The 24,405-nt window shown below is 39.6% G+C and overlaps 1 protein-coding gene across 2 annotated transcripts in view; it reads left to right on the forward strand.

Moving 5' to 3' along the window:
- Window positions 1–4,906: 4,906 nt before the first annotated feature.
- The window catches only part of WLS (Wnt ligand secretion mediator), a 124,285-nt gene continuing 104,786 nt past the window's right edge, over window positions 4,907–24,405 (forward strand). Inside the window, exon 1 of one of the 2 annotated variants that reach the window (XM_037826945.1) lies at window positions 4,907–5,290. In XM_037826945.1, coding sequence (XP_037682873.1) covers window positions 5,185–5,290 — 106 coding nt within the window. In that variant the 5' untranslated portion in view covers window positions 4,907–5,184. The remainder of the gene's footprint in view (window positions 5,291–24,405) is intronic. The other variant, XM_037826944.1, reaches the window with a different exon arrangement.

Below are 24,405 nucleotides of genomic sequence, written 5' to 3' on the forward strand. Positions count from 1 at the left end.
CTCTGCTTAGCTGTCTCTCAACCCTAGGAAACTACAGGGGGCTGGCTGCCTACTTAGCCGTAGGCTGCCTTCTACCAGAAGCCTCCAGAAACCCATAAAGTGTCTTACCTGCCTTTTCAGGTTGCTTGGGTTCAAAGAGGCAAAAGGAGACTGTAATTAGGGGTTTTATAGTTTTTATTTTTCTGGGTTTTTTTTTTTTTTTTTTTTTTTTTGCTCTCTGGAAACAGAAAACTCCTCCCATATAGCATGCAATGTTGAGAGCCCTCTTTGTGTCAGACGCTATAGGAGGTATTATTTACATTATTGTGTTTAATGCTCACTGCAGTGTAGTTGGTATCTTTTTGGCCCTATCAGTCCCTTTTATAGAAATGAGAAAAATCAGTCTCAAAAGAGTATGTTATTTCCCCAAGTTTATTTGTAAACCCCAAAGACTTAAAACTGGGATTGAATAAATCTGATGTCTGAAATGTATGTGGAAGGTAAAAGAAAAGGTGACATCTAAATCTGGAGGGTGTGTGATGATGTGTAAAAAGGGAGGGGTGTGGGGGAGCAGTTGTTAAGCGATTTCATCTGGAGATCAGGTTGAGGTGTCAGTCAGCTGAACCCTGGGTTTTGAATGGTTCCTACCCAAGGTTAATGTGTGAAAGAAGGTGCCAGAAAAAGGTCTTGAATTTCCACACAAAATAAGACAATGGAGCCCACAGAAAAAGAAGGGAGGGCTGGTTCTGTTTGAAAAAAAGAAAAAAACAACAAGAACAAAAATTTTAAAAGAAGATGTGATTTTAAAAGAAAAAAATATATATATATATACTGAGTGAAACGTGACACTGAATAATAGAGTGTGAACCCACAGTGTCTACTCACATTCACAGGCACTAACAACGAGAAAATACCAATGTCCAGGAGCCACAGGGATGCATTTATGGATAAAAGCTATTCAAGAGAATGAGAAGCCTAGGAATGAGATTATTACTCTTGTTAGGTCCCTCTGGGGAGTAAATTAGGTGTTTAAGGAGGTATATTGAATTCTCTTATGCCTCTACATTACATTTACTGCAATGACAATAATGATACTCTGCCCTTGGATTCCAAAGGGGGCTTTCTCACCTGCAGGCACTGAACCTTCCTCTGGGCTGTGAGGGAGACAAAGGCCCAAGTCACACTTGCTTTATTTTTCAGGAGCTTGCAAGCATGTTGGGGAGACAACATACAGCCTAATGTATATGTGCCAGGTAAGAATATAGTTAGTAAATGCTTTATGGGAGTTGGGGGCTGGGACACAGTTGGTGGTTAAACTACCTTCAGTTGGCTTCTTCTTTATTCAAATATTTATTCATTTGTCTATTCAGTACATATTCATTGACCATCACTATGACCTTCTATATGCACTTTGAATAAAATTATGGATAAGTCAGGATCTCCAACTTGAAGTCTAGTGAAATGGAGTTGGGATCACCAGTTTTCTGTTGGCAGAGTTGGACTGTACCCTGGGTCCTCCTGGTCTCTGGGGCAAACCATCTGATGATCCCAAACAGGCATTTCTTTGGTGGTAAGGAACAGTGTTAGAACAGAATTTTTCTAAGTTTAAAGTTCACTGAGTCTTGCTCAGAGTTTGATGCTAGATGAGGGCCTTATAAGCACCCTTGTCAAGTAGAGTTAACCTACCCAGACCTCTACTAAAATATACTGTGAAAAATAATTATAACATGATAAAATTTTGGAATTGAGGATTATCAACGATCCATTGTACTAGTAGTTTTTATGTTAGGTTGTTGATTTCCCTTAAGAGTTCCTAAATATAATAATAATAATGATGATAATATTCATATTTTGCAAGAACACTATGAGTTAAGTACTAAGTCTGTCTCATTTTTTTATAGTTGAGGAAACTGAGCTCAAAGTAAATAACCGTGTAACTTCGCATGATCACACCTAGCAAGAGTAGATCCCAGATCCAGCCTCCTTACTCTGTTCTTTTCTACTAGTCTATTTTGTCTCCTTTGGTAATTGGAGCCCAACAGATACCTTTAATATTTACAAAGACAAAATAAAATTTGTAAATTTATTTTTTAAAGCAGCCCATGATAATGAATTCAATAGGCATTTGTCCCCCACTTAGTTTGGCAGTACTGGTAATCTCATGCAAGTTAGAACACTGGTTGGCAATTAAAAATGTTTCTTTTTAATTAACATGGCTAAACAAATAAATTGCTTATAATAAATGCTCTCTCAAAATAGGGAATCACTTTGGTGGGGAACCAGTAATTTATTACAAGCCTCTCATTTCCAGATGAGGAAACTGTAGCATAATGATTAGAGTTACTCCGAAGAGATGCATTTGAGAGCAAAGAGTGTGGGGTGTGTTGTAGAAGTTGATAGAAAAATGAACTGAGATGTTCATTCATCTTAAAAAAATAAATCAATTAAACTAGACAAGGTATTTCTTGTGGGCATAAGGCATTTCCAATTCATACTTGAAGTGCATGGGACACCATCTCTTTTTTCTTAAACAGTGAAATGTAGTATCAAATGGAGAATAAATCTTGATATTGAATCCTATCAACTTTACTTTAAAAAATACCTTGGTTTTAAAAAGAAATTCTAACCTGAAGGCATCATTATTATTCAAATATGTGGAAGCCGGCAGCTTGCTGAGATAAGAACATAGAATGTGCAGTTAACTAGCTGCAGAGGTGAAAAAGGCATACTTACTTGTTTGTTTGTTTGTTTGTTTGTTTTATACCCTAGCAAACCTACACCAGTCAGAAGGAAAAAAAAAATTCCCCTTTTAACCACATTCAAGTATATAATTTGTGCTGTCAATTATGTTCATAATGTTGTGCTATATAATTTGGTGCTGTCAATTATGTTCATAATGTTGTGCTACCATCACTACCATCCATTACCAAAACCTTTCCATCAACCCAAATATATTAGGTTGTATATGTGTTACTAGAATACAAAATCTAAAAAAAAATCCATAGGACTGTACAACAGAAACAGTGGACCCTATTGTAAACGATGGACTATGGTTAATAATATAATTATAAAAATGTTCTTTTGTGAATTGTAACAAATGCACCACACATATGCAAGGTGTTAATAATAGGGTGGTATATGGAAACTCTGTATTTTATGTATGCTTTTTCTGTAAACCTACAAGTTCTCTAATTATAAAAACAAATAAATAAAAAGATGTAAGCTACCCACAATGGTCTAACTATGCTTGGATCTCCATTAAGCACTTCTGACCTCTGTCGCTGAAAAGTGCTCCATTCTCTTCCTCCCATCTGATTAATCACTATTCAGTGAATGACAACTAGACTGGGGGCTCCTTCAGGGCAGGAGCAAGTGTCTTGGCATCTTGATCTCCTTAGTGCTTAGATAAGAATACCTGAAACACATAGAGGGCACAACTACTACTGGATAAAGGGTTGAATGAAAAAAGGAATAAATAACAACTATATCCCAGAACTGTTAAAAACTGTTACATGCCAAGGAGATGGAATTTTTTATACACAAAATTTGCCACCTGTCGTTAAGAAGAGTTTAGTCTAGTTGGAGACTAGAAAAGAACACCTCTATTAAGTGTAACTTGTGGGCAACTTCTGTAAGAGCAATGAGTGTTCGGGAAACAGAGTAGAGAAGGATGGGGAGGACTTGGGATATTCCCTTGGTCTTAGAGCATGAAGAGGGTTTGGATAGGGGATGCGGGTTGGCTACCAAACTGAAGGTTGATTGGGCAACATTAGAAGTAAGTTGTTTTGGCCAACTGGCCAGTTTATGACATGGAAAAACCAGGCCCAGGCATCTAACTTGATAGAGCAAGAAATCTATAAAGAGCACCCTCTCCCCCTTTCTTTTCCCCTGGAAGTGAAGTATAAATATAAATATATCCTCACAGAGAGGCAACAAACATTGCAACCTAATATGTGTACCATCTAAATCAAATAAAGTCTCTTTCAGGCTTTTGAAATGCAAACTGTGAGCTTGCCTTCACATTCACTTATTTATTCATTCCACAAAAGTTTATGGAGGGCCTACTAGAGCTAGAACTTTGTTAGGCACCATGGGGGGTGGGGTGGGGAGTGGAGTACAAAGATGAGTAAAACTCGGTCCCTATCTCCCAAGCGTTTACAGCTTAGTGATGGAGACAAACCTGAGGTAAAAATGTGAATACAGGATTCTAGGGTCCCAATTCCCTGAGATATTACATGGACATGGTGTGGAAAATTAGAAAGGTTTTTCAAATGAGATGATTTTTGAACCCTTTATAAGAAAAGCAGTACATCTCTTTCAGGCAATAGCCAGGGTCAAGATTCTGGAAACCCATCGGAGCGGGTTATGCTGTGGTGATGAACAGCGGTCTGATCTGGCTGGAGCGCAGGGTTCCTCAAGGCGCGCAGTGGGTGAATTGAGCTGGATGTATGCCCAGTGACCGAGGCTGGGACCAGGCAGAAGGAAGCCAAGCTGATACTTTATTTCGCATCTCTGCGCTTTGGACTTAAGCATCTATTGGGTTCCTTTTTAAATTCACTTCCTCTTTCCTAAAGAGAATTCTAGTAGTTGGGGGTGAGGGTGGGGGCGGGGGCCATTTCCTAAAGTCAGTATGTAAGTTAAAGGTCTAAGAAGCGGTCCACGGGTGATTTCAATCTCACACTTAAGGAACAGAAAAGGAAACATGTGAGAGGCGGGGTAGGGAGAACCCACTTAACAACAACAACCTCCAAATCACACCAGCTCCCGGAGGGGCAGGCTGCCTGCCAGACCCGGGAACGGGGCGCCAGCGCCGGCCATAGATCGGGGCCCCGAACTAGAGGGCAAGAGGGAGAGGAAGAGAGAGGGAGGTAGGGAGAGAGGAAGGAAGCGCGAGAGGCAGGGAGGGAGGAAGAAAGGGAGGGAGGCGGCGTCATGTGATCCGCTTCCCTGCTCCTTTAAGCGTCCACAGGCGGCGGAGCGGCCACAATCACAGCTCCGGGCACTGGGGGAGCCCGAGCCGGCTGTGCCGGGGGAATCCGTGCGGGCTCCTTCCGTCCCAGTCCCATTCTCGCCGCGCTCCCGCACCCCTGAAGTTTTGCAGAGCCCGGAGAGAAGGCGAGAGAGGAGGGAGCGTAAGAGGGGAGGGAGCAAAAAGCACACCCTAAACATTGATTTTAAGGAGAAAAGAAAAAGGGGGACGGAAAAATGGCTGGGGCAATTATAGAAAACATGAGCACCAAGAAGCTGTGCATTGTTGGTGGGATTCTGTTCGTGTTCCAAATCATCGCCTTTCTGGTGGGAGGCTTGATTGGTAAGTGCGAGAGCTGCAAACTTTTCCCCTTTTCTCTCTCTCTTCTGGCCCCTTCTCTCTTTGCCTCTTGGGCTACTTGTTACAGTATCACTGCCTTGCTTCTATGATCTAATTAGTCCGGCTATTGTGCTTAAGAAAGCAGAGCTCCATGGGGCTCCGTGGGGCACAATCCAGTCTAGTGGCTAAGAGAAAAGGAGGGGAAAAAGTTTTGGCCTAGTTTCAGTATCCACTTGAAAGGGAGGGGGGAGTGGGGGTAGGAATCTTAAGCATGGCGACGGATCGGGCGAGGAAGCGCTTGGTTACAAAGTTGATTGCTCGCCCCCCCCCCCCGCTTTTTCCCGCGTTCCCCCCTTTTCCTCTCCGTTCCCTTCCAATCAGCTCCCGGAGGGCAACGTAATCGACTTTATTAGGAACAACAGAAGAGTCGGGGAACTGCGCCTGGCGCAAACCCCGAGCCCTGTTACAGGGTTATGGTTGTTGCCTGTGTAAATGCATTTGGTTGTGTCGGCTAGGTGGGGACGGGTTTGTATTTTGGGTCCCGACCTTCGCGCCCTTGCCTTCTTCGCTGCAGCCCGCCTTCTCTATCCCCCTTTTCCCCCGCGGACTCCCCCAAACCCCGTGGTCACGGACAGGTCAGAGCTGTGGACTGGGAGGCGGGATGGGGTGGGGCGCGGTGGGAGAAAGTCCTTGGCTGGCGCCGCGGGAAGTTGGCGAGGTCGGACGGGAAAAGCGTATCCGAAAGGTGTTGCTTTTGGCCTCCTGCCCTTTCTCGACTCTCCCCTCCCCCACTTCTTAGAGCCCCAAGAGCCGGAGAGTCTGGAGCCCTTGGTCCTCCCTCCGCGCCTAGAGTCCCCCCTCTCCTCTTCCCCGCGCACTGCAACCCCCTTCAGGTGACAGCTCCCAGGCCCCGGGCGACGGCGCGGGTCCTAGGAGACTTCCCCTGGCAAGCACCTCCCGGACCCCCGGAGCGAAACAACCTTCCGGATGGTGGAGACCGTCGGACGGACCTTCCACTTGGAAAAACTCACTTCCTCTCCCTGCCTGTCCATGCTCTCCATCTCCATCTCCATCCATCCTTCCCGCTTCTCCACACACTCGCGATCGCTCCCCCCCCCCCCACCAACCCCCAAGATTCAGGACATCTCAGCACAAACTTTACTGCAAACTTTGCAGCCAGCGCGGGTGGAAGGTTCAGCTTCCTTACTTAGCGGCTTTGTTAAACTTTGCAGAGTGGTGCCAGTCCACTCCCGGCTTCCCTTTGCGAGAGCCCGCGCGACGTGGACTGCAGGGGAACGGTCCGGGGGGCGCGAGCTGCGAAGACGAGAGAGTTGCACATGCTTGGGCACCCCGAGTCGTGTGCGTGGCGTTTTGTTTCCTGACTTGGGCTTGATGGGAACAAATTAAAGGGAGTCTGGTACTGAAAAATCACTGTAACATCCAGCTAATTGTCTTAAACAAAGGAGAGTGAGAGAAGCTTCCCGGAGAAGATCCCCGAGAGATGAGAGATCTTGCCTGTCACTCTACTTTTTGTGTGTATGTATCGACAAAGCAAAAAGGGGTCTTGAGTTTTTATAAGTTCATGCCCTCAGTTTGGGCCAAACCGATTTTTATTTTTGGAACACTCACCATCGACACACACGTAACAGACACCCTGACCGGTTTGGCTTTCGTGATGCCAGCTCCTGTTTGGCTACGTGCAGTCTCCATGTTTCCCTGTATTTGATTTTTCCGAGGCGCTTAATACCTCTTATGCTGGGAGCTGAAGGCAGCCTTCCCTGTGCCCTCACAGTGATTATGCAGCGGTTACAATTACACCTCTTGTCTGCCTTGATGAGCAGTTGCAGCTAGATGCCATTGGATCTTGTGTGATTTCAGTGGCAGACCATAATTAAAATTTCTTGCACCTTGTGCTTTCAGAATTAAATTGGCCTATTATCCCTGTCTGACCTTCATCCTCTTTGAGGTTTTTGCACAAGCAGTGAACCATTATACATAGTTCCCTAGTATTTGTTGGTGTGTGCCTCTTTTTCTAAAGCTGATCTCTTAGCGTTGAAGAGCCCATTATTCTCTGTTGTAGCTTTCCTAGGGCACTTCAGGAACTAGAATCATTTCTGGAATCATCGTGCTGTGGAGAAGGTCTGTGGGCACCTGTGAGTGGCTGCTGGACATCAGGGTTTCTATAGAGTCAAAACAGTTGGAACAGGGGTTCTGTCTTGCGTAACTGGTGCCAGTGTTTGTTTTGGCCTTAGAACTTGGTTAGTAACCCATACTTGATAACAACCCCCCAAAAATCAGTAAGAGGTCCTAACTATAACTAGACTTCCCTTAATAGATTGCTTTAGTTCCAATTTTTCTTGAAAAAGATAAATGTCTATTTTTAATACTTCTTAAGGTAGTTGTATAAATTTACTGCTTAGCTTCATTTCTTCTTCAGTTGCAAAGGCTATGTCCCCAGTTCTAGTCTAAGGACTGAGCAGATCAGATCCAGCCCATGTTAGACACTTTGAAAGTGACTTTTTCTCTCTTCAGGATAGTACTTTTTTACTCTTCATAAAAATCTAGGAACTTGGGCACGCTACAAGACCCCCAAATGGGAAAAAATATCAACAAAAGGTAAGCAATGTGTCTCCTACCAATCTTCTCTAAGCTGGAAAGCAAATGAAACTGAGCAAAGAGAACGTAAAACAAGTAGGCAAGAGAAATCAGTAGTTGAAGTAACAGTTGGTAGGCTCAAAGTAAAGTTCAGAAACGTCTCTCTCCACTCTCCAGGGAGAAGAGAACTCCACTGCTCAACTCCTCTGCTATTTAAGAAGTCAGGTGTCCTGGTTATGCAGGGTCTTTCTAATACATTTGCAACAGGTCAAGTGAGAAAGTGAAATCTTCACTGTGAACTGGCCATGAAATATGCTTCTTTTTGATCACTGTTGCCCCTGGTGAAAGAAAACTTGTCAGCTTGGGAAGAAGATCTAAATGGCAAACCTCTTGATTGTAAGGACACATAGAAGCACACAAAACAATAACAAAACAGACCCCAAACAATAATGACAAAGTGACCAGGTAAATTAGCTTAACCAGCAGGCTTCCAGTTCCTCACTGGTAGATTAATAAGTTTAAGGTCCCTTTCAGTTCTAAAATGGTATGACTCTTTCAGTACTTACCGAGTTTTATATGATATTGAGACTGGTGTGTTTTTGCAGCCCTCTGGAATTGATGGAGAAAATTTAAACATGAGACAAAACAAATAGTAGGGATTGGGTTTTGGTTTAGCCAATTTAAATATTTAAATATTCTTCCATACCCCAACGGCCTTTTCACCATTTTTTAAAATCTTGTATTCAATGTCATCATACTGCTAAATATCTAATGGGATTTTGCTAAAAGACTCTGGAAAGCAGAGAATCTACCAGATTCTTATATGGTAGAATTTGAGGTATTTAAAAATTCACTGAATTATGCCATGCTTCTGTAAAATCTTTGAGCGATTATAAAATCAGGCATCTGATTCTTTCTTAAGTATTGAAAAGGTCTCTTTAGTGGCTAACTTCTTTGGCATTTAGAATTCATTTCAAAATTTAAGAATCCCTGGAAGAAAATGTTTTTAAAGATATAGCTTGGTCTTTATCCTCTTTGAAAATAAGCCTTCAGAAAATTTAAAAAAGAATTTATCATTGATTTTTTGTTTGGTGGATTTTATTCATGGAGGGAGAGCTGCAGGGATGGTTTGAGAGGGAAGGGGAAGGAGACCACTTACGCTGAAACGAGAGTTCAGAGTCATGAGCTTGAATTGCTGGTCCATAATGTACAATTTGCTCAGCCTCAGATTAGTCATGTTTGGGGAATATAATGGTTGAGAAAGCAGGTCACTATTCCCACCTGTTCTAAAACTATTATCATATAAAAATCAGGAATGGATGAATTAGAAAATTGCTAGGAATGAGAATGTCCCAAAGATAGACTGCAAATAAGTATCAACCAATTACCAATTAGGAAGTTTTGCTGTTTGTTTCAAAAGATCACTTATGTGAGTAGCCTTTTTAAAATTTTTTCAGTGCTGAGACCACAGTATGCATGTGTATAAATCAGTTTTCTCAAATTATTACGAGGATTTATCTGTTGTCTTTTCAATGTATAGCCCACAGTATTGTGCTTTTATTGTATTTTAAATTGGAACTTTTTATGTCCTTGATTGTGGTCCATTCATGTGAGTTTTTATTTCTGCTACTGTTGTTTATTTGGAGAGTTGCAAAATTTTAAGAAATCAAATAAAATTACAATGGTGTATAGTATGTATAAGAGGTTTGCTCTCCAATGCATTAGGTTTTAAGCTTACTGTGGTATTAATTATATGTTAACGTATATTAATGATGCTATAGTTTGTTTTGTATTCTGCACAGTTTAGGAATCACTGGTGATCAGTGAAAAGCACAAATTATTCTTTGGTTGACGTTAGCCCACATTTTCTGCATTTGATTCTATGTTTTATTTTCTAATATTTCATATTTGATTCAAATCATATCATTGTTTCTCTTTGTTGACTACCAGAAGTATCTAATGTGGTTTGTAGGAGTATTATGCAACCTGACAAATTTTTCTTACAAAGGTTTGGGAAAAATTTTTAGTAATTGAAGTCACATGGTTTGACTTATGAAATGAAACTACCTGGTTATTGCAACAAAATCATGTTTGTGCTAACAAGTCTCAAATAGTTCTTTCATCTAATCATTCTTTCAGTACAGCCTGTCTAGCTGGCTATTGAAACTTTCCTTTTTCCCTGTTAAAAGTGAGGAACATTTCCTCAGGATAATGGTGTTAAGTGTGGTTTTGTGAGGTTTTCAAGTCTCTTGCCTGGAATCCAAATCTAGACTTAAGGCCGCATTTATCTAGTTGACATTTTAAAATAATTTGGCCTTTAGAATTTTTTTATCTATATAAACTGAGAAAAGATCTTTTTACCTAATCTTCCTCATAAAGGTGTTTCTATGGAGATTTAGAATTTAGAATTTGCTGAGATCTGTGTAGGTCTTTAGGTTTAGAGGTCACGTGCGACTTGCTTAATTTGCAAAATATTTATTGGAGACTACTGTGTGCCGAGATTAGGGCCGTGATTGCTAACTGGGGATTGGGAAAGAGGGAAGTTTGGAGATTGGGTAAACCAGGGTAGAAAAGTTTCCTTCTTAATCCATGTTTACCAGCAAAAGATTTCCTTTGATGAGTTTTCTAGCATCAAGATAACTCTTATTTGTTTACTGGGAATTTGAAAACCTATGAAATTAGACACCTTGCTAATTATTCAGTCAGACAATTATATTAATATTTCATATCTTGGAATAAATGTCAATGAAATAACATGAATAATGTATAACATGTACTGAATGTGTACATTCTAATTTAATTCACACAAAAGCCCTGCCAAATTGGTATTGTCATACCCATTTTACACAGAAGTAAACTGAGGAATAGAAAGATGTAGTAAAATTGCTCAAGGTTATCTAGTTGATAAGGGTCAAAACCAGGATTGAACTCAATCTGACATGAGAGCAAGAATACTCAAACTCAAGTTATCCCCCTCCCCACCTTCCCAAACCTTGTTTTTTAGGTCTGAATAAAAACGGTTTGAATGCAACAAGACATAATGAGTAACAGTAAAAATGCAACTGATTTCTCATTTTTAATCATCAGATAACATCACAAGGAAAAAGATAAACTATGATGATAAGTGAAATGGAGTCCAGCTATACATACTGAAGCAGTGCCAAGGCTAAGGGAGGATACCTTCTTTGAGAAGCCTGCATATGCCAGTCCAACCAGTTTCTTACAAGTTCCAACCAGACCCCCCGACTGTAGGCATCATCCAGTTGGCTGCGCAGCCCAGTCCGTTAATCATATAGTTTTTAAGAATCTGCTTCTTTAAAGAAGATTACTTGGTTTTATTTTCTCCAGGTGGTTATAAAGTGATTATGCAGTTATTGAAGTTAGAACTTTTCTAATTTTCAAAGGAAAAGAGAAGGAGAGAACTGAAGTTGGAGAGGATTTTGAGGTGTGAACTGGTAGTGATGGTGGAGCAATAGGGAGGAGACTTACTGGAAGTTGAAAATTGTTTTCCCCAAAGGATAATTTTTGTTTATATACAAAACCATACATAATAATGAAGGTGTTTCAAACCAGAGGCTCTGATGAATAGCCATGCCGACACCGTGAATAGGTACATTATGTTCTTTGGAAAAAATGCTGATGGACTTTCTCTATTGAAAGATTTGGAGCCCTCAATTTTGGTAGAGTCTCTAAAAGATGATGGAGGAAAGGGTATGTCAAGACATGAAACAATCATGTCTTTTTATTTAGGTCTTATTTCTTCTCTGAAATGTTATAATGGTGGCCTCATAGACAAATTTTCCAGATATTGAGGTTCCCAGAGAACCTTCTCTTTTGGAGATGGGGATTGGGGTGAAGAGGAATCCTTGAGGCATTGAAATTCAGTGATGAAATGTTTTTCCAAATTGCCTTTTCATAATTGGGCTAATCTGAAAAAATTACTAAATTACAGAAAAGAAAGTCTCATATATCTTGCAATAGAAAAAGATATTTATGTTCTTTAGCGTTTTACTACCATCCCCCTACCATCCCTAATTACATTTTGTAGGGGAGTGAAAGCAAAAATCAGAGTGTTACCTACTAGTAGCAAGATTTCTGGCTTACTATCTACTGCTTTTGGAGGATTTACTAAGTGACTATGGAAAGTGCTTGATATGTTGATTCACTTAATGCTCATAAAAACCCAGAAAAGCAGGTGCTGTTACTTTCTCCAAATTTCCGATCAATCTGAGACTCATTTAAGGGGCTTTTCTGAGCTTTCAGAAATAGTAACTAAGAGAGCTGGGACTCAAGCCCAGGATCCTTGAGTGACTCCTAACTCATACTCTTAAGCCTAATGGACGTTGTCCTCCAGAGTATTGTCCCTTCAGTGCCCCTGGGAAACGAAGGGTCCAGCATGATGAAATTGATTCTACACAGATTAAATGGAAGAAAAGCTTAATCTCCCTACTTTCTGCTTCTACCCCTTCCCCAAACCACTACTCTCATCACTGCATGGTTACTAACCACTGACCTGCTTAATTCCTAAATCAAGGATCTGAACCCCTAATAAATGTCAACCCTTCACACCAGCCATTATAACTGTTGACCAGTGCTGGCTGGGGTGGGCTGAACCTGAGAAAATTATACCCCCAAAACAAGTAGAGAGACCCAAAAGAAATTAATAAGATAAATCAGGTTAAAATAGCAGTCTTGAAGAAGAAATCACCAAAGTGTGGGTGATAGTTGTATCTGAAGACTTTTCAAAAGGACAGACCCGCTGAATGCTGCCTGGCCTTAGTGTTGTACGTGATAGGTCCTCAATGCAGTTGCTGAACACAGGAGTGAGGGAACGTGAGTGTGATGAAAGGAGTAAAATATGGACACAAGGTAGATAAGCAAAACTAAGGCCTTTGTAAAGTTATGAGAGCATCTCTTCAGAACACAGCTTGTACCTGGATTTCTAAAGCCTCCTTCTAATGTTACTCTCCTTCCTCCAAACTGAGTTAGTGTTTCTGTCCACTGTGACCATTTCAATCCTGGGCCTCTTTCCCCTTCTGATTTCATTCTAATAAAATTCACTACCAAAGGTGGTGGTCTTTCTTTAGTGGCCCACAGGAATCATAGGATCTTCTTTAACTTCTGGTTAATTCTCTGAATTAATTCAGTGGCTCTTGTCCAAAGATGCACATTTCCAAGAGAGAGAGGAGATAATTGAGAGAAGAGGCCAAGTTATTACGTTTGTTTTGGCAGGGCATTATGATTTTTCATTAGAAAGAAGGTAATGGATCTGTAAATGGTTGACTCAGTTTTTTTTTTCCCCCTCCCCAAGCTCCGATTTAATAAGGCTAAGCTCATAGGGCTGGTTGGGGGCCAGTTTACTGCTGCTTTGGTCCTGGCTGACCCTCTCCCAAAAAAAGAGCTCTTGGTTGTAGGGCAGCTTCATGTAGTGGAGAAAAACTTGGCTAGGACTCTGCAGACAACCTGTGGTCTCAGTCATCTCAAACAGGCCACAAAAGCTTCTTGGCTGTCTCTCTTAATTGTGATGTGGAACAGAGTCATCCTACCTCATGGGGGATTTTTGTGAGTATTAAATATTTCTGGAATCTACTCTCTACAGGACAAGTGTCTCACTGAACGGAGCCTACCAGAGATGTGATTTCCAAGGGACTTTTCACTGAAACCATCTGCTTAACCTCCTACCATCTTTCCTTTCTCTGCTTCTCTCTGGGTCTTAAATCCAGAGGAACTTAAACATGGCGTTGTTTATTATCCATTCCTTTTCTTCTTTGTGCCACCACCACTTTGTCAAACACTTTCAGATTCAGGCTATAGCAGTGACCTTAGTCTATGGACCAGTTGAGGCAGAAGAAATGGGAATGACCCAATGCATTACTCAGTTTGTGTGTGAAAGTGCAGGGAGGTCATCCTGCTTTCTGAGATTAATTCCCATGTTATAATCGAGTGCCTCATAATGAGCCTTTTGATATTAGTATTGTTGCTGAGAACTGATGGATAATCACACAGGTCCAAATTGTTCTCCTAAGGCATGCACATTTTATCCCCAAGAGAATACCTCATGCTTTTCCTTGGGGTCTGTCTATTTACTTTTATTTTATACACAATTTTAACGAAGCTCAGTTATGCCATTTTCTAAGCCCACAACAGTTGGGACAATTTCCCAAGGAACTCACTGGCAGCAGAGAAAAATAGGAATAGGTAGCAAGAAGATAAACGGAGGGAAATTATTAAAAGTCACTATCCAGAATAAGAATGTCCAGGATTCTGGGATCTCTGGGAAGCCATTTCACATATCAGGAACGCTCCTTGGTTGCATTGTTATATTATAAGCTAATATAATCATTTATTCTACTTGAACGCTATCTGATTTTATTACTTTCCATGAGTGTGGCTCTTTAGACCACTTTGGTATTGTTTGGCCTGAATGGAAGTTGTAGGGTTATCAGTATTAAATTGTAAAGATAAAAAGGCTTTGGAGACCACCTTATCCAACCTAATTGTAGGAAGAATCAAAATCCCAAGAAAGGGGAGTGATTCAGTTCCACAATGAGAGGCAGACTCGTGGCTTGAACTCAGGTTCTAATGCCTGCCAGAGCTCCAAAGATAGATCTTCTTGGCGTTTCAGAAGGAAGAACATCTGATTTCTGTATGAGGTCACAGAGTTAATGCACAGAAAATTCCCAACTTGAGGTTCTTACAGCTCCATTAACTGTTCTGCTGCTTGAAAATAATAACAGTAACTTTAATTCTTTTCCCTCTTGCCTTTGTATGCTTAATATTCTTAGCTCATCTCTTGTAGAGAAACAGAATTGTGTACAGCATTAAGCTGTTTTGTTTGGATTTTTAAAAACACCACAGAATTAAAACGTACACACACACACACACACACACACACACACACACACGACTAAATTCTTTCCTTGCTTGCTGAGGGCACCGTGCATTACCTTTCTCCTACTTGGGGAAATGCTGTAAATTTAAAACTCTTAAAAACACATACACGCAACTCAGTATGGTCCTTACTTATCCAACCCAAAGATAGGCCTCCATGTATTCAGTTTTAAGACTTCACCAGTCTGAGGCTTCCTCTGACTAAAAATCTGTGACTAGCTTTTGTGCTTTTGGGGAATGTGTGGTAGGCATAATTCTTAATGTATAGTGGACTTGGGGAAAAGCAACATAGCCCTATATATATATATTTTTGTCTGATTTATAAAAGAACTGACAAAATTCCTCATCTGTAGTCTTTTCCATTTCATCTCTTTGAAGGTAATTGCAACAGAGTATTCATATTGCCAAAATAGGGCTTAAAAGGTTGGGAGCCCCAGCCTTTGTGACTGAAAAGCATATTTTTGTGGTTCCAGAGGTGCAAGTATTGTACTATAAATTCTTCCTCCTTTGCCTTTCTTTCTGTTGAAGCCAAGCAGAGAGTCACAAAGCATTGTGTTTTTCTGCACTACCTGATTGTTAAGAAGCCGGTCTTTAGCTGTAATGAATCTTGACTTTTAAGTCTCTATTTAACATACTTGCCTCTAGGAGATCGCAACCAAGAAGTTGCATTCCATATTTTATTAAATGCAGCTCTCTCTCAAGGCAGATCAGGCCTGTTTGAGCTCTTGTTCCTTTTACTCTGGTTCTTATATATTTTATCTGCTCTCATTTAGGTTGTAACTTGCCTGAGAGCAGAATGTCTCAAATGTGGAAAAGACACGTTCCCACATTCCTTTCTCTTTTCTGTTCTGTTTAGCTAGTTCTGACTTGTGTGAAATGGGCTCCTAGTTTAGCCCCAGCGTGCCTGGGCTTAGGGAAGGTGTAGATAAGATTTTTTACTCAGGCTTTGAAAAGACTGCATCTTGGGCTCTGCTGTCACTTATAGAACACCTGACTTTACTTAAAAAGGATCAGCTACTTCAGAATTGTGAGGGGTGGTGGGGTTTGGCTGTGACAACTCTGGGACCTTTAATATCCTTTTATTCAAACCCTCTTGCTCCTTATTTTACAGAATTTGCAGGTGCTTGAGAGTGTTCGTGTTGCATAACCAGCACCATTCTTTGAACATGCCCAAACAGAGCAGAGTCTCACTCTTTGAGAACATGGAATTTCTGGGTAATAGTTGATGAAAGAGAAAGAAACAGGATGATTTGTAGACGCCTGATTTTTAAGACCTAAAGGACACTAAGGTCACCTTTCAATTAGCTTTTTTTTTTTTTTTTTACAGATTACAGAAGAATTCCCCCATTATCTTCCTCCCCTGTCTACCCTAACTTGTTGAAAAAGAAAGGGCAAATATAGTTTAGGGGAAAGTTGAGCAGCATCTTTGGGATTTGGACAAAATCAGAATTAGTATGTATATGAAACATAATATCTCTGGGGCAGGATTTAGGTTAGGTACTGATGATACTAGCTCTGACCATGGATGTTATTAACTCTCCTAGAATCTTACTTTAAAATAACTCACCCCACTACTGTTACAGTGATTTTGAAAGTTGTCTGTTGATAACTTGGGCTTATTATAGGATTCCTAGAAAATAGTCACTTTGTAAAATAACATCATGTTGGCTTAAGATTTTCCATATGATTCTTCTGCTCCATGATAAATTTACTTATTCTTTCATTCAGAGAGATCAGATTTCTAACAGACAGCATATGGTCTTAAGGTTGATCAGTGGGTATGATATGGTTTGTTATCTGTTTGTTATCTACAGATTGGCTTTGTAACTCATTAGTTGTAAGCCTCAGTTTCTCCAGCTAAAAGTTTTCTGGTTCACAGGGAGGTTGTAGGGTTTAAATAAGAGAATATCAACATATGCTAGCCCTCTCTCTGAAGTAAAAGTTGCCACTAATTACTTTCTTAAAAGTATTTTTTTCACCCAAAGTCATCCTGAGACTGGTTCGGCCCATGGTGGGTTATTTCTGCCCTTTAATGTTTTAAGATATTTAATGTCTTAGAAACCCAGCAACTCTGCTTGATAGCCTTCCTATTAGGCCTGATTCATGCTAGCCAACAGTCTAAGGAGCATGGCATTCACATATTTGGTAAATTACTTTGTTTAACTTATTTTTTATTTATGTTATTAGTCGTTTCCACAAGGTTTAATTTGATTTTTAAATGTTTCTCTTTTTAAATGCCAGGCCTGATTTCATGGCTCCTTATAGCATAGTGGCAAGACTTTAAAATGGATATCACTCATTTCATGGAAAACACAATATTCTATCCATAGTTGCTGCAAAGTGAATCCCAGTTGTTCTCTGTTTTACATTTTAAAATTGGAGTCTTAATCCATTGGGAAACTTTTTTTGCTCCTAGACGTAACATAATTGATAAAGACCTTTGAAAGTCAAGCTTTGAGGGAAAAAAGTGATCTTTTACTGATAAAATATTAACCACTTCTGAAACATTAGCTAAGATTATAGTGCTGCATATTATAAGAAGTTATGAACAAAAATAATGATTAAAATATAAGCCCTGTAAGGTTATAAGCAACATGAGAGGAAGGGTGGTCTAATTTACTCGTTTTTTATCTGCAGGGGCAACCAGAGAGTAGTATAGTATAGATATGCAATAATATTTAATAAATGAATAGATAAATGCTTTGCATTTTGGACCTATTGCAGAGGTAGCTAAAATGCTCCAATTTTAAGGACTGCTCTAAGATTTGTAACTTTAGGTTCCAGGTTATTCTTTTATAATTTAAATGAGAGGTGGTTCTCATTATTCACTTGAATTTAAAATATTGTGTCACCTTCATGGTTTGTAGTGTTTTGGGAGGGGGTTATCTCACTAATTGATTTGTAAAATTACACAATTTTTGGAATGGGAAAATTATATTGGGGTAAATGAAGACTTCACAGAGGTCATGGTGAGGAAAAAAAGATTTGAACTGAGGTTTCTGATCTCTACTGGAGAGTTTTGTTACTTATGCCTGCTGTAAATGCTAACTAGCTATTGTGTCTGGTCTGTATATTTGGTCTTTATTTGGTCAAAAAGGAAGAGAATTGGCTGTGGCTGGTTGTCCGTACTGGCTGCTAAAGTTTGGTGAAAGAAAAAAACACACACAAGTACATGCCTTTCCAAATTTGGAATATTCGAATGGGGATGTTGAATGATAATGGAAATTTTGTGATTTACTTTCTTTAAGAAGTAAATGTGTTTCTTCTGTTCAATGAGAGCTGTTTTGCAGGGGCTTCTTTTAGAAGACCACATAGTTCCGTTAATTTTCTATACACTTTTAAAGACCAAAAACTCATCTGTCAAAGTTCGTCTTCTAAGAATTTTGTAGATTTCTTTACAGTTGTTCTTAGAGATCAATACTGTATTTATGATGCCAGTGTTCATAGTTGCCCTTGAAAGGAAACATAGTAAATGCAAACAACCACCTCTGCATTCCACTGTGTTCAGCTTGTGGATCTGGTGAGAGGCAGTGAATTCATCCACACATTCTCCCAGGTTCCCGAATGGTACCAAAACACAAACACGCTGTGCTAACTATGTGCCTGTGGGCAAGAGGAACCTGGGCTCTTGACTTGTATGTGAGCTAGGTGGAGATGGGGGAACAGAGATTTCAGAAGCAGATGTAAGCTGAAAGGGAAGGAAGCTAAAGACAAGGAGAAGGCTATACAAAAGCTGGGCTTGGCATTCTCTTAGCCCGACTTTCCAGCTGAGGATGGGAGTAATGGGAAGGGGCCACAGAGTGAGGGGAGAGAATGGCAGAGATGGAGAGAAAACACGTATGGGGAAGGGGACAGGAAGTCCTCTTGGCTTGAGTCAGGGTGCTGTTTGTTGTTGTTGTTGTTGTTTTGAATTTATGCACTCCTCTAACAGCTGTATAAAAAATCACACCAGAAGTGGGAGTTTGCTGTTCTAAATGTAAGCAAGAGCTTTGGGGTCAGAAAAACTGGATTCTAACCCTGGCTTTACCATTTGTTGACTATGTGACCTTAAGCAAATTATCTAATCTCAGAGACTAAGTTATTTCATCTCTCAAATGGTTAAAATTGGCGTAATAATGCTTGTTGTTGTCTTCTGATTTTGCTGTGAAGGTTAAATGAGAAAATGCATGAAAAGTGCCTGGCAAATAGTTAACATATAGAAAACATTAGGTACTGTTTTATTATTAGTTGTAGTATTTATATTAGTCTCATTATTTACTTAGTCTTATTATTTATTATTTATTATTAGTCTTATTATTTTAACCCAGGAATTAGTTCCTGCAGGTAAATCATCCAGGGGCCTTTGAGAGACTGACATGGAAGGTTCTACACTAGAGTTGTAGATAGTTCCAGAGACAGGTATGTTTCTTGTTTGGATTTAAAATCTAGTGACTGGAACAGATATTTTTTTCTCTTCCTAATTTTTATTTATTTTTAATAAGAATATAATGATGTTAAAAGAATTTTAAAAAAATCCTCCTTAAATCTGCCATTCTAATACAAAAATTCTATGTTAATTTTTTTATTCCTTCCCCTTTTCTGACTAAATATTTCCAATTCTACATAAAAGAAATATAAAAGCTTAGTTAGCTTAGGCTCAGAAGTTTATGTTTATGTTTCTTCTACCAACTGCCTGTTTATTTCAGACATTCAGCAGTCAGTTCCTCCTTTCCTTCTTCTAAACTCCTCTCTAATACTTAACTCAATATTGCTTGTTTAGCCATTGAACCATGGGAAATCCATTTTCAAAATCTGCTTAATTGCTGTGAGACTTTTAATTTGCTCTGGATGATGGTGCTAATGTCTGGGAACTGGGACTGGAGCCCTCCAAAGCTGTTAATTCAATCAGCCTGTGTGCCCTGGCCATGCCTAATGAAGGAGGGACAAGCAGATCCCTCTCACAAAGAGGCTGGGTCCCTCCTGACCACCTTGTCAAAGATGAATAAGAGGGGCCCCACAGTTAAGTCGAACACTTGAGGCAAATTACCAGGATGTCTGTCTACATTATCCAAAGCCCTGGGTTGTGCTTCACCAAATAACTATTCAGTAGGTTTTATGTAAGACCCCAGAGTTTTGAGTCATGGGTTTTGTGTGCATGTGTTCACTCCTGCTAATCTGTAAAATTCTTCAATCATTGATGTTTTGTTATGGCTCTGTCTATAATCTGTAAGATCATAAACATCACCCCTAGACTATGGATATTCCTGTTAACCACTGAAGTTTTCCATGGTGAGACTGGTGAAAGCTTGCTCTGTCCTCATGATAAATTAGCTTGTTTATTCCTCTTCTGCTTATTTCTATCCTGCTGTTGGTTAGTGTAATGAAGCAGAAGTCCATTGTGTATGTTCATTGGGTAACAATCCTCCGGCACCAAAGGGGGTAATTGAGTAGAAAGGCGAATGCTGTTGGTGCATGGGAGAAGTTAACACCACATGAGGTCACCGGGCTTCAAGCTTTAATCAATGTGGACACAATGCAATTGAGATTTTGAAAAGGGTTTGTTTATAGTGTGAGAGTAAGGGTCAGTAGTTAATTTGAAATGCTGTAGGTGTGTTTTCCTTGAACCAAGAAGGTACAGAGCATGTGTCATGGAGGATTGTAAATATCCTCAAGGGAGGGATGTAATTGGGGTGGGAGTTGAAAAAGAAGGGCATTTAAGAACTTCAATTTACTAATTATTGTTCCATCCATGTATTATTTAAACTTTTACTATTCTTCAAAATGAGAAAAAGAGTGTAGAAGAAACACTATACAAGTCCATAGTCTAGAGGCAGAAAGATATCTTTAGGGTAAGGCATGGTCCTACCAAAAAAGATTTTTTTTAAGTAGTAATTTCCTTTGGGAAATTGTCTGTGGTGCTATATATTATAGCTATTAGCTAGGATTGTGTACTAATTCTAAAAGAATGCTTACTCTCAGAAGTTTACATCTTCTAGGATTTTTAATTGTCATAGCTTGAATGAGATAGCATTGAAAATCATTAACTTCTCTACTTGGTCCTGCTGCTGCCCTTTTCCATTTCATGGCTGTAGTCTATTTCTGATAGGTTTTTGTCTTCTTTTTTTGGATTATCTTAGGCATTTTCCCCCATTATTAAATTACCTAAGTTTCAACAGTGAGAAACTTCAAGCTTTTATAACCCCTCTATGGTCAGTTTGAAAGTAGAGAGAAACCTGCCCATTTGCTGGAGGGAGACTTTGGGGGCAAACGTGGTTTTCAGAAATGACCTCAGGAAAAGAACGTGAAAGTTACAGAGGAACTGAAGGTATGACATGGGTTATCCAATGCTCTGTTGAGTGTATGTAAATCTGGATGATGAATTGCTATTCCTGATACTTCACATTTGTATAATACTTTTATCCTTCTTCAGAGCATTTTCATAGACATCACCTCATTTGATTTTATCAACAATAGTCTGAGATAGCCTAGACCACCATGGATATTTGCATTTTAAAGTTATGGAAACCAACATGGAGAATAACTGAGTTTGTGGTGAATTTTCTTTGGTAAGGTAGTAGATTGGTGTGAGGTGTGAAGAAGATTAATTGCTACTTGATAGAATGAAGAACTGGAAAAAAGCTTAGTTTTTAATATGGAATTATTTGTTGTAGAAGTCATCGTATATTAACCAAGTGTTACTTTTGAAGGATCATCTTTTAGGACATCTAAAATACCATCTAAGACCCGTCTTCTTCACCTTCTCTCATGCTGCACTCAACTGCTGCTTCCATTAATAATTGTTGAACAAATATGCAAAGGATCTCTCTTTGAAGGAATAACAAATTTTAGCCTACTGAGGGTACCCAGATGTCTTAGTTTTTCCCTAGGCAGAATCTGGGTCTTACCCTAGGGTTCTAAAGACCCAGATTTACCATAGGGTTCTAATCTCAAAGAAGTCAAGGAGTGCCTAAGAGATGAGGAAGAAACTAATTTACTAGGTGTAGCTGGTGAATGATGCTGTACCAACTATATTAACTATATCAACTCTTCTGTTGTGTACCTTTCTCCCTGATTTAAGCCATGTCAATAACTATGCATTAAAAGTGTCATATGATATCTTATATGGATTTAATATAATTAAATGACCTCCTACTAATGAACCAATTAAATTATTAAATAAATTAAGTTATGTTCTATTGTTTGACATTTATGTTATTTCCAATTTGGAGGTTATTATAAACAATACTAGGAAAACCTTCCTTGTAGTTCAATTCCTGTGTATATCTTTAATTATTTCCTTAGCAATCTCATTATGAGTTTATCGCAGGTCAAATGACATACCAATTTAAAAAGATTTTGATGTTAAATGCCAACTTCTCCTTCAGATAATTGATAGCTACCATATACTCTATTAGTTGGGTCTGGGAGTGCCCATCTTCTTGAATCTTGGCCATTACCAGGCATTATTTTTATTTAAAAACTTTTTTTTTGCCAATCTGCTGGTTAAAACATGGTATCTTATTCTTTTAATTGACATTTCTTTGATTACAAGTGAGAGTAAACATATTTTTGCATGCTTACAGGTCATCTAAAGTCTTTATGTCTAGGCTGGACTTTTCTTTCCTTTAGTATACTATTTCCAAGACTTATCTTACCTGTAATGCAACTTCTTGGAGATTAGGGGAAGAAGGAGGATTTACTGGGGAGGATAGTTGTTATTTTTTGGCAGCCCGGCATTCAGCCTAATTCTTTTAGTAACAGGACCCTGAGTTTCCTTTGCAGCACTTTCTTTTCCTCACTTTCAGTCCATGTGGTTTAAGAAGAGCTTCACCTCCTACTTCAATGATGGACATGTGACCAGCCAAGTTCTAGCCACAGTGGACACTTTCCCCAAGTTAGTCTAAACAGAGTGAATTCTGAGTCTTGTGTAGAAGCAACCAGGAAGAGACATTCTCTCTTTTTCCTATTAACCTTGAATGTAGAGAATATGAGCCTGGAACTGCTCGAGTCCTTCCAAGGAAGCCTGAGAATGAGGCTAGCACAACATAAGGAAGGATTTAGGGACTATAAAGAACTGAAATCTGATGACATCAATTGATTTCCTAAAACAACCCCCAACTGAAGACTGCTCTGTCTCTGGGCATTTTTCGGTTTCACCTGATTGATTGATTGATTGATTGATTGATTTAACTTTGCTGAAGAACTTTGAGCGGGGTTTCTTATCTCCTGCAACCAAAAGAGAACAGTCTGATGCACTTATTATGTCTTAAGTTTAAACATAAATCTTGATGGAGGCTATGCTGTATTGCAGATGATGTATTTGGAGGATTTACTCATTTTTGATCAAATAGGTCTTTTTTTAACAAGTAAACAATAAAACCAGGTATCGACCCAACCTCTGTCGGACACAGCTCTTCCAACTTTAATAGTGTGTCCATGTGTCTGTGTATCTGTGTGTCAGTATGTGTGCATGGATGCGTGTGTGTGTGGGTATTCAGGGAGCACGTAGGAGCACCAAGTGGCTGGCGAAGATCATTCTTGGCAATTCCTGGAACTTGGCCAGGCTGTCAGCTTTGAAGTGAAACTCATTGCAACGTGTGCCCCTGCTGGGCTGGAGGTCTGTGTAAAATGGATGGCAATAGGATGTCCCAGCAGCTGAAATGAGGTTCTTGAAGGCAGAGGAGACACTTTAATGACTGTTCAAGCAGAGCAGTATTTCGGTGGATGGTTGGGAAACTTTGGTACAAGTTAAATTGGCTTGGGGTTTTTTTGGGCTATCAGGAAGACTGTGAGACAGAAGCTCGCGTTCGTTTCTGTAATCCCTGAACTAGGTAAACCACGGGCTATAGAAGGAGTGCACACATGGCCCTTGCCATTGAGGAACTTAAATTTCATTGGGAAGGCAAGATCAATGAAATAAGACTATTTGTTGTTAAGGGATAAATTGGATGAAGTACACTGAGTTTTAAGCATATTTTAGATGAGATAAAAATATTTTTGTTTAAGTATTGGGTTTCTTGAAGTATGGGAGGCCATTTGAAGCAAGAGGTACATAATCCAAGACAAGGTTCTCCCAATTCAAGGCACTGAATTAAAAGTGAGCTTAATAGAAAAAAATCCATTAGCTAAATATCAAGAGATCCAGTTCTAGCTCCATATCTACCTCTTTAGACGTATACTCAGTCCTTCATGTTTCTTCTTGCCTTTACTTTTTGGTTAAGAGGACCTGTTATTGCTTTCCGTATTTGTACAGCAGAGTTGTTGTGAGGAGAAGGTTGACTTTTTGTTGTTATTCTTGCTTTGGCAAATTAAAAACAAAGAGGCATGTCTCTTTCCTCCAAACCAAATATGTTCTTCTCTTTGTTCCCCTAACCTCAACTAATTTCTTTTCCTTTTGTTAAAGGCACTCAAAGTAAATTCTGAGTCTTTAGGTTACCCACAGATTGGAAACATGTTTTAGATGGTGATTGAAGTTTATCTTAGCACTTTGCTAAATTCTGAGGACTATAAAGGAGCATAAAACACGATAATCTGCTTATCTGTGGTGTGATGTGAAGAGAGTACTGGATGTGAAATTAGAGAGTTGAAATTCCAATCAGGGAATCTACCACTCTCCAACTGCGAGACCTTTGCTTGCTTCTGGTATCTCATCT

The sequence above is a fragment of the Choloepus didactylus genome, chromosome 2, assembly GCF_015220235.1.
Source record: "Choloepus didactylus isolate mChoDid1 chromosome 2, mChoDid1.pri, whole genome shotgun sequence".
Classification (NCBI taxonomy): domain Eukaryota; kingdom Metazoa; phylum Chordata; class Mammalia; order Pilosa; family Megalonychidae; genus Choloepus; species Choloepus didactylus.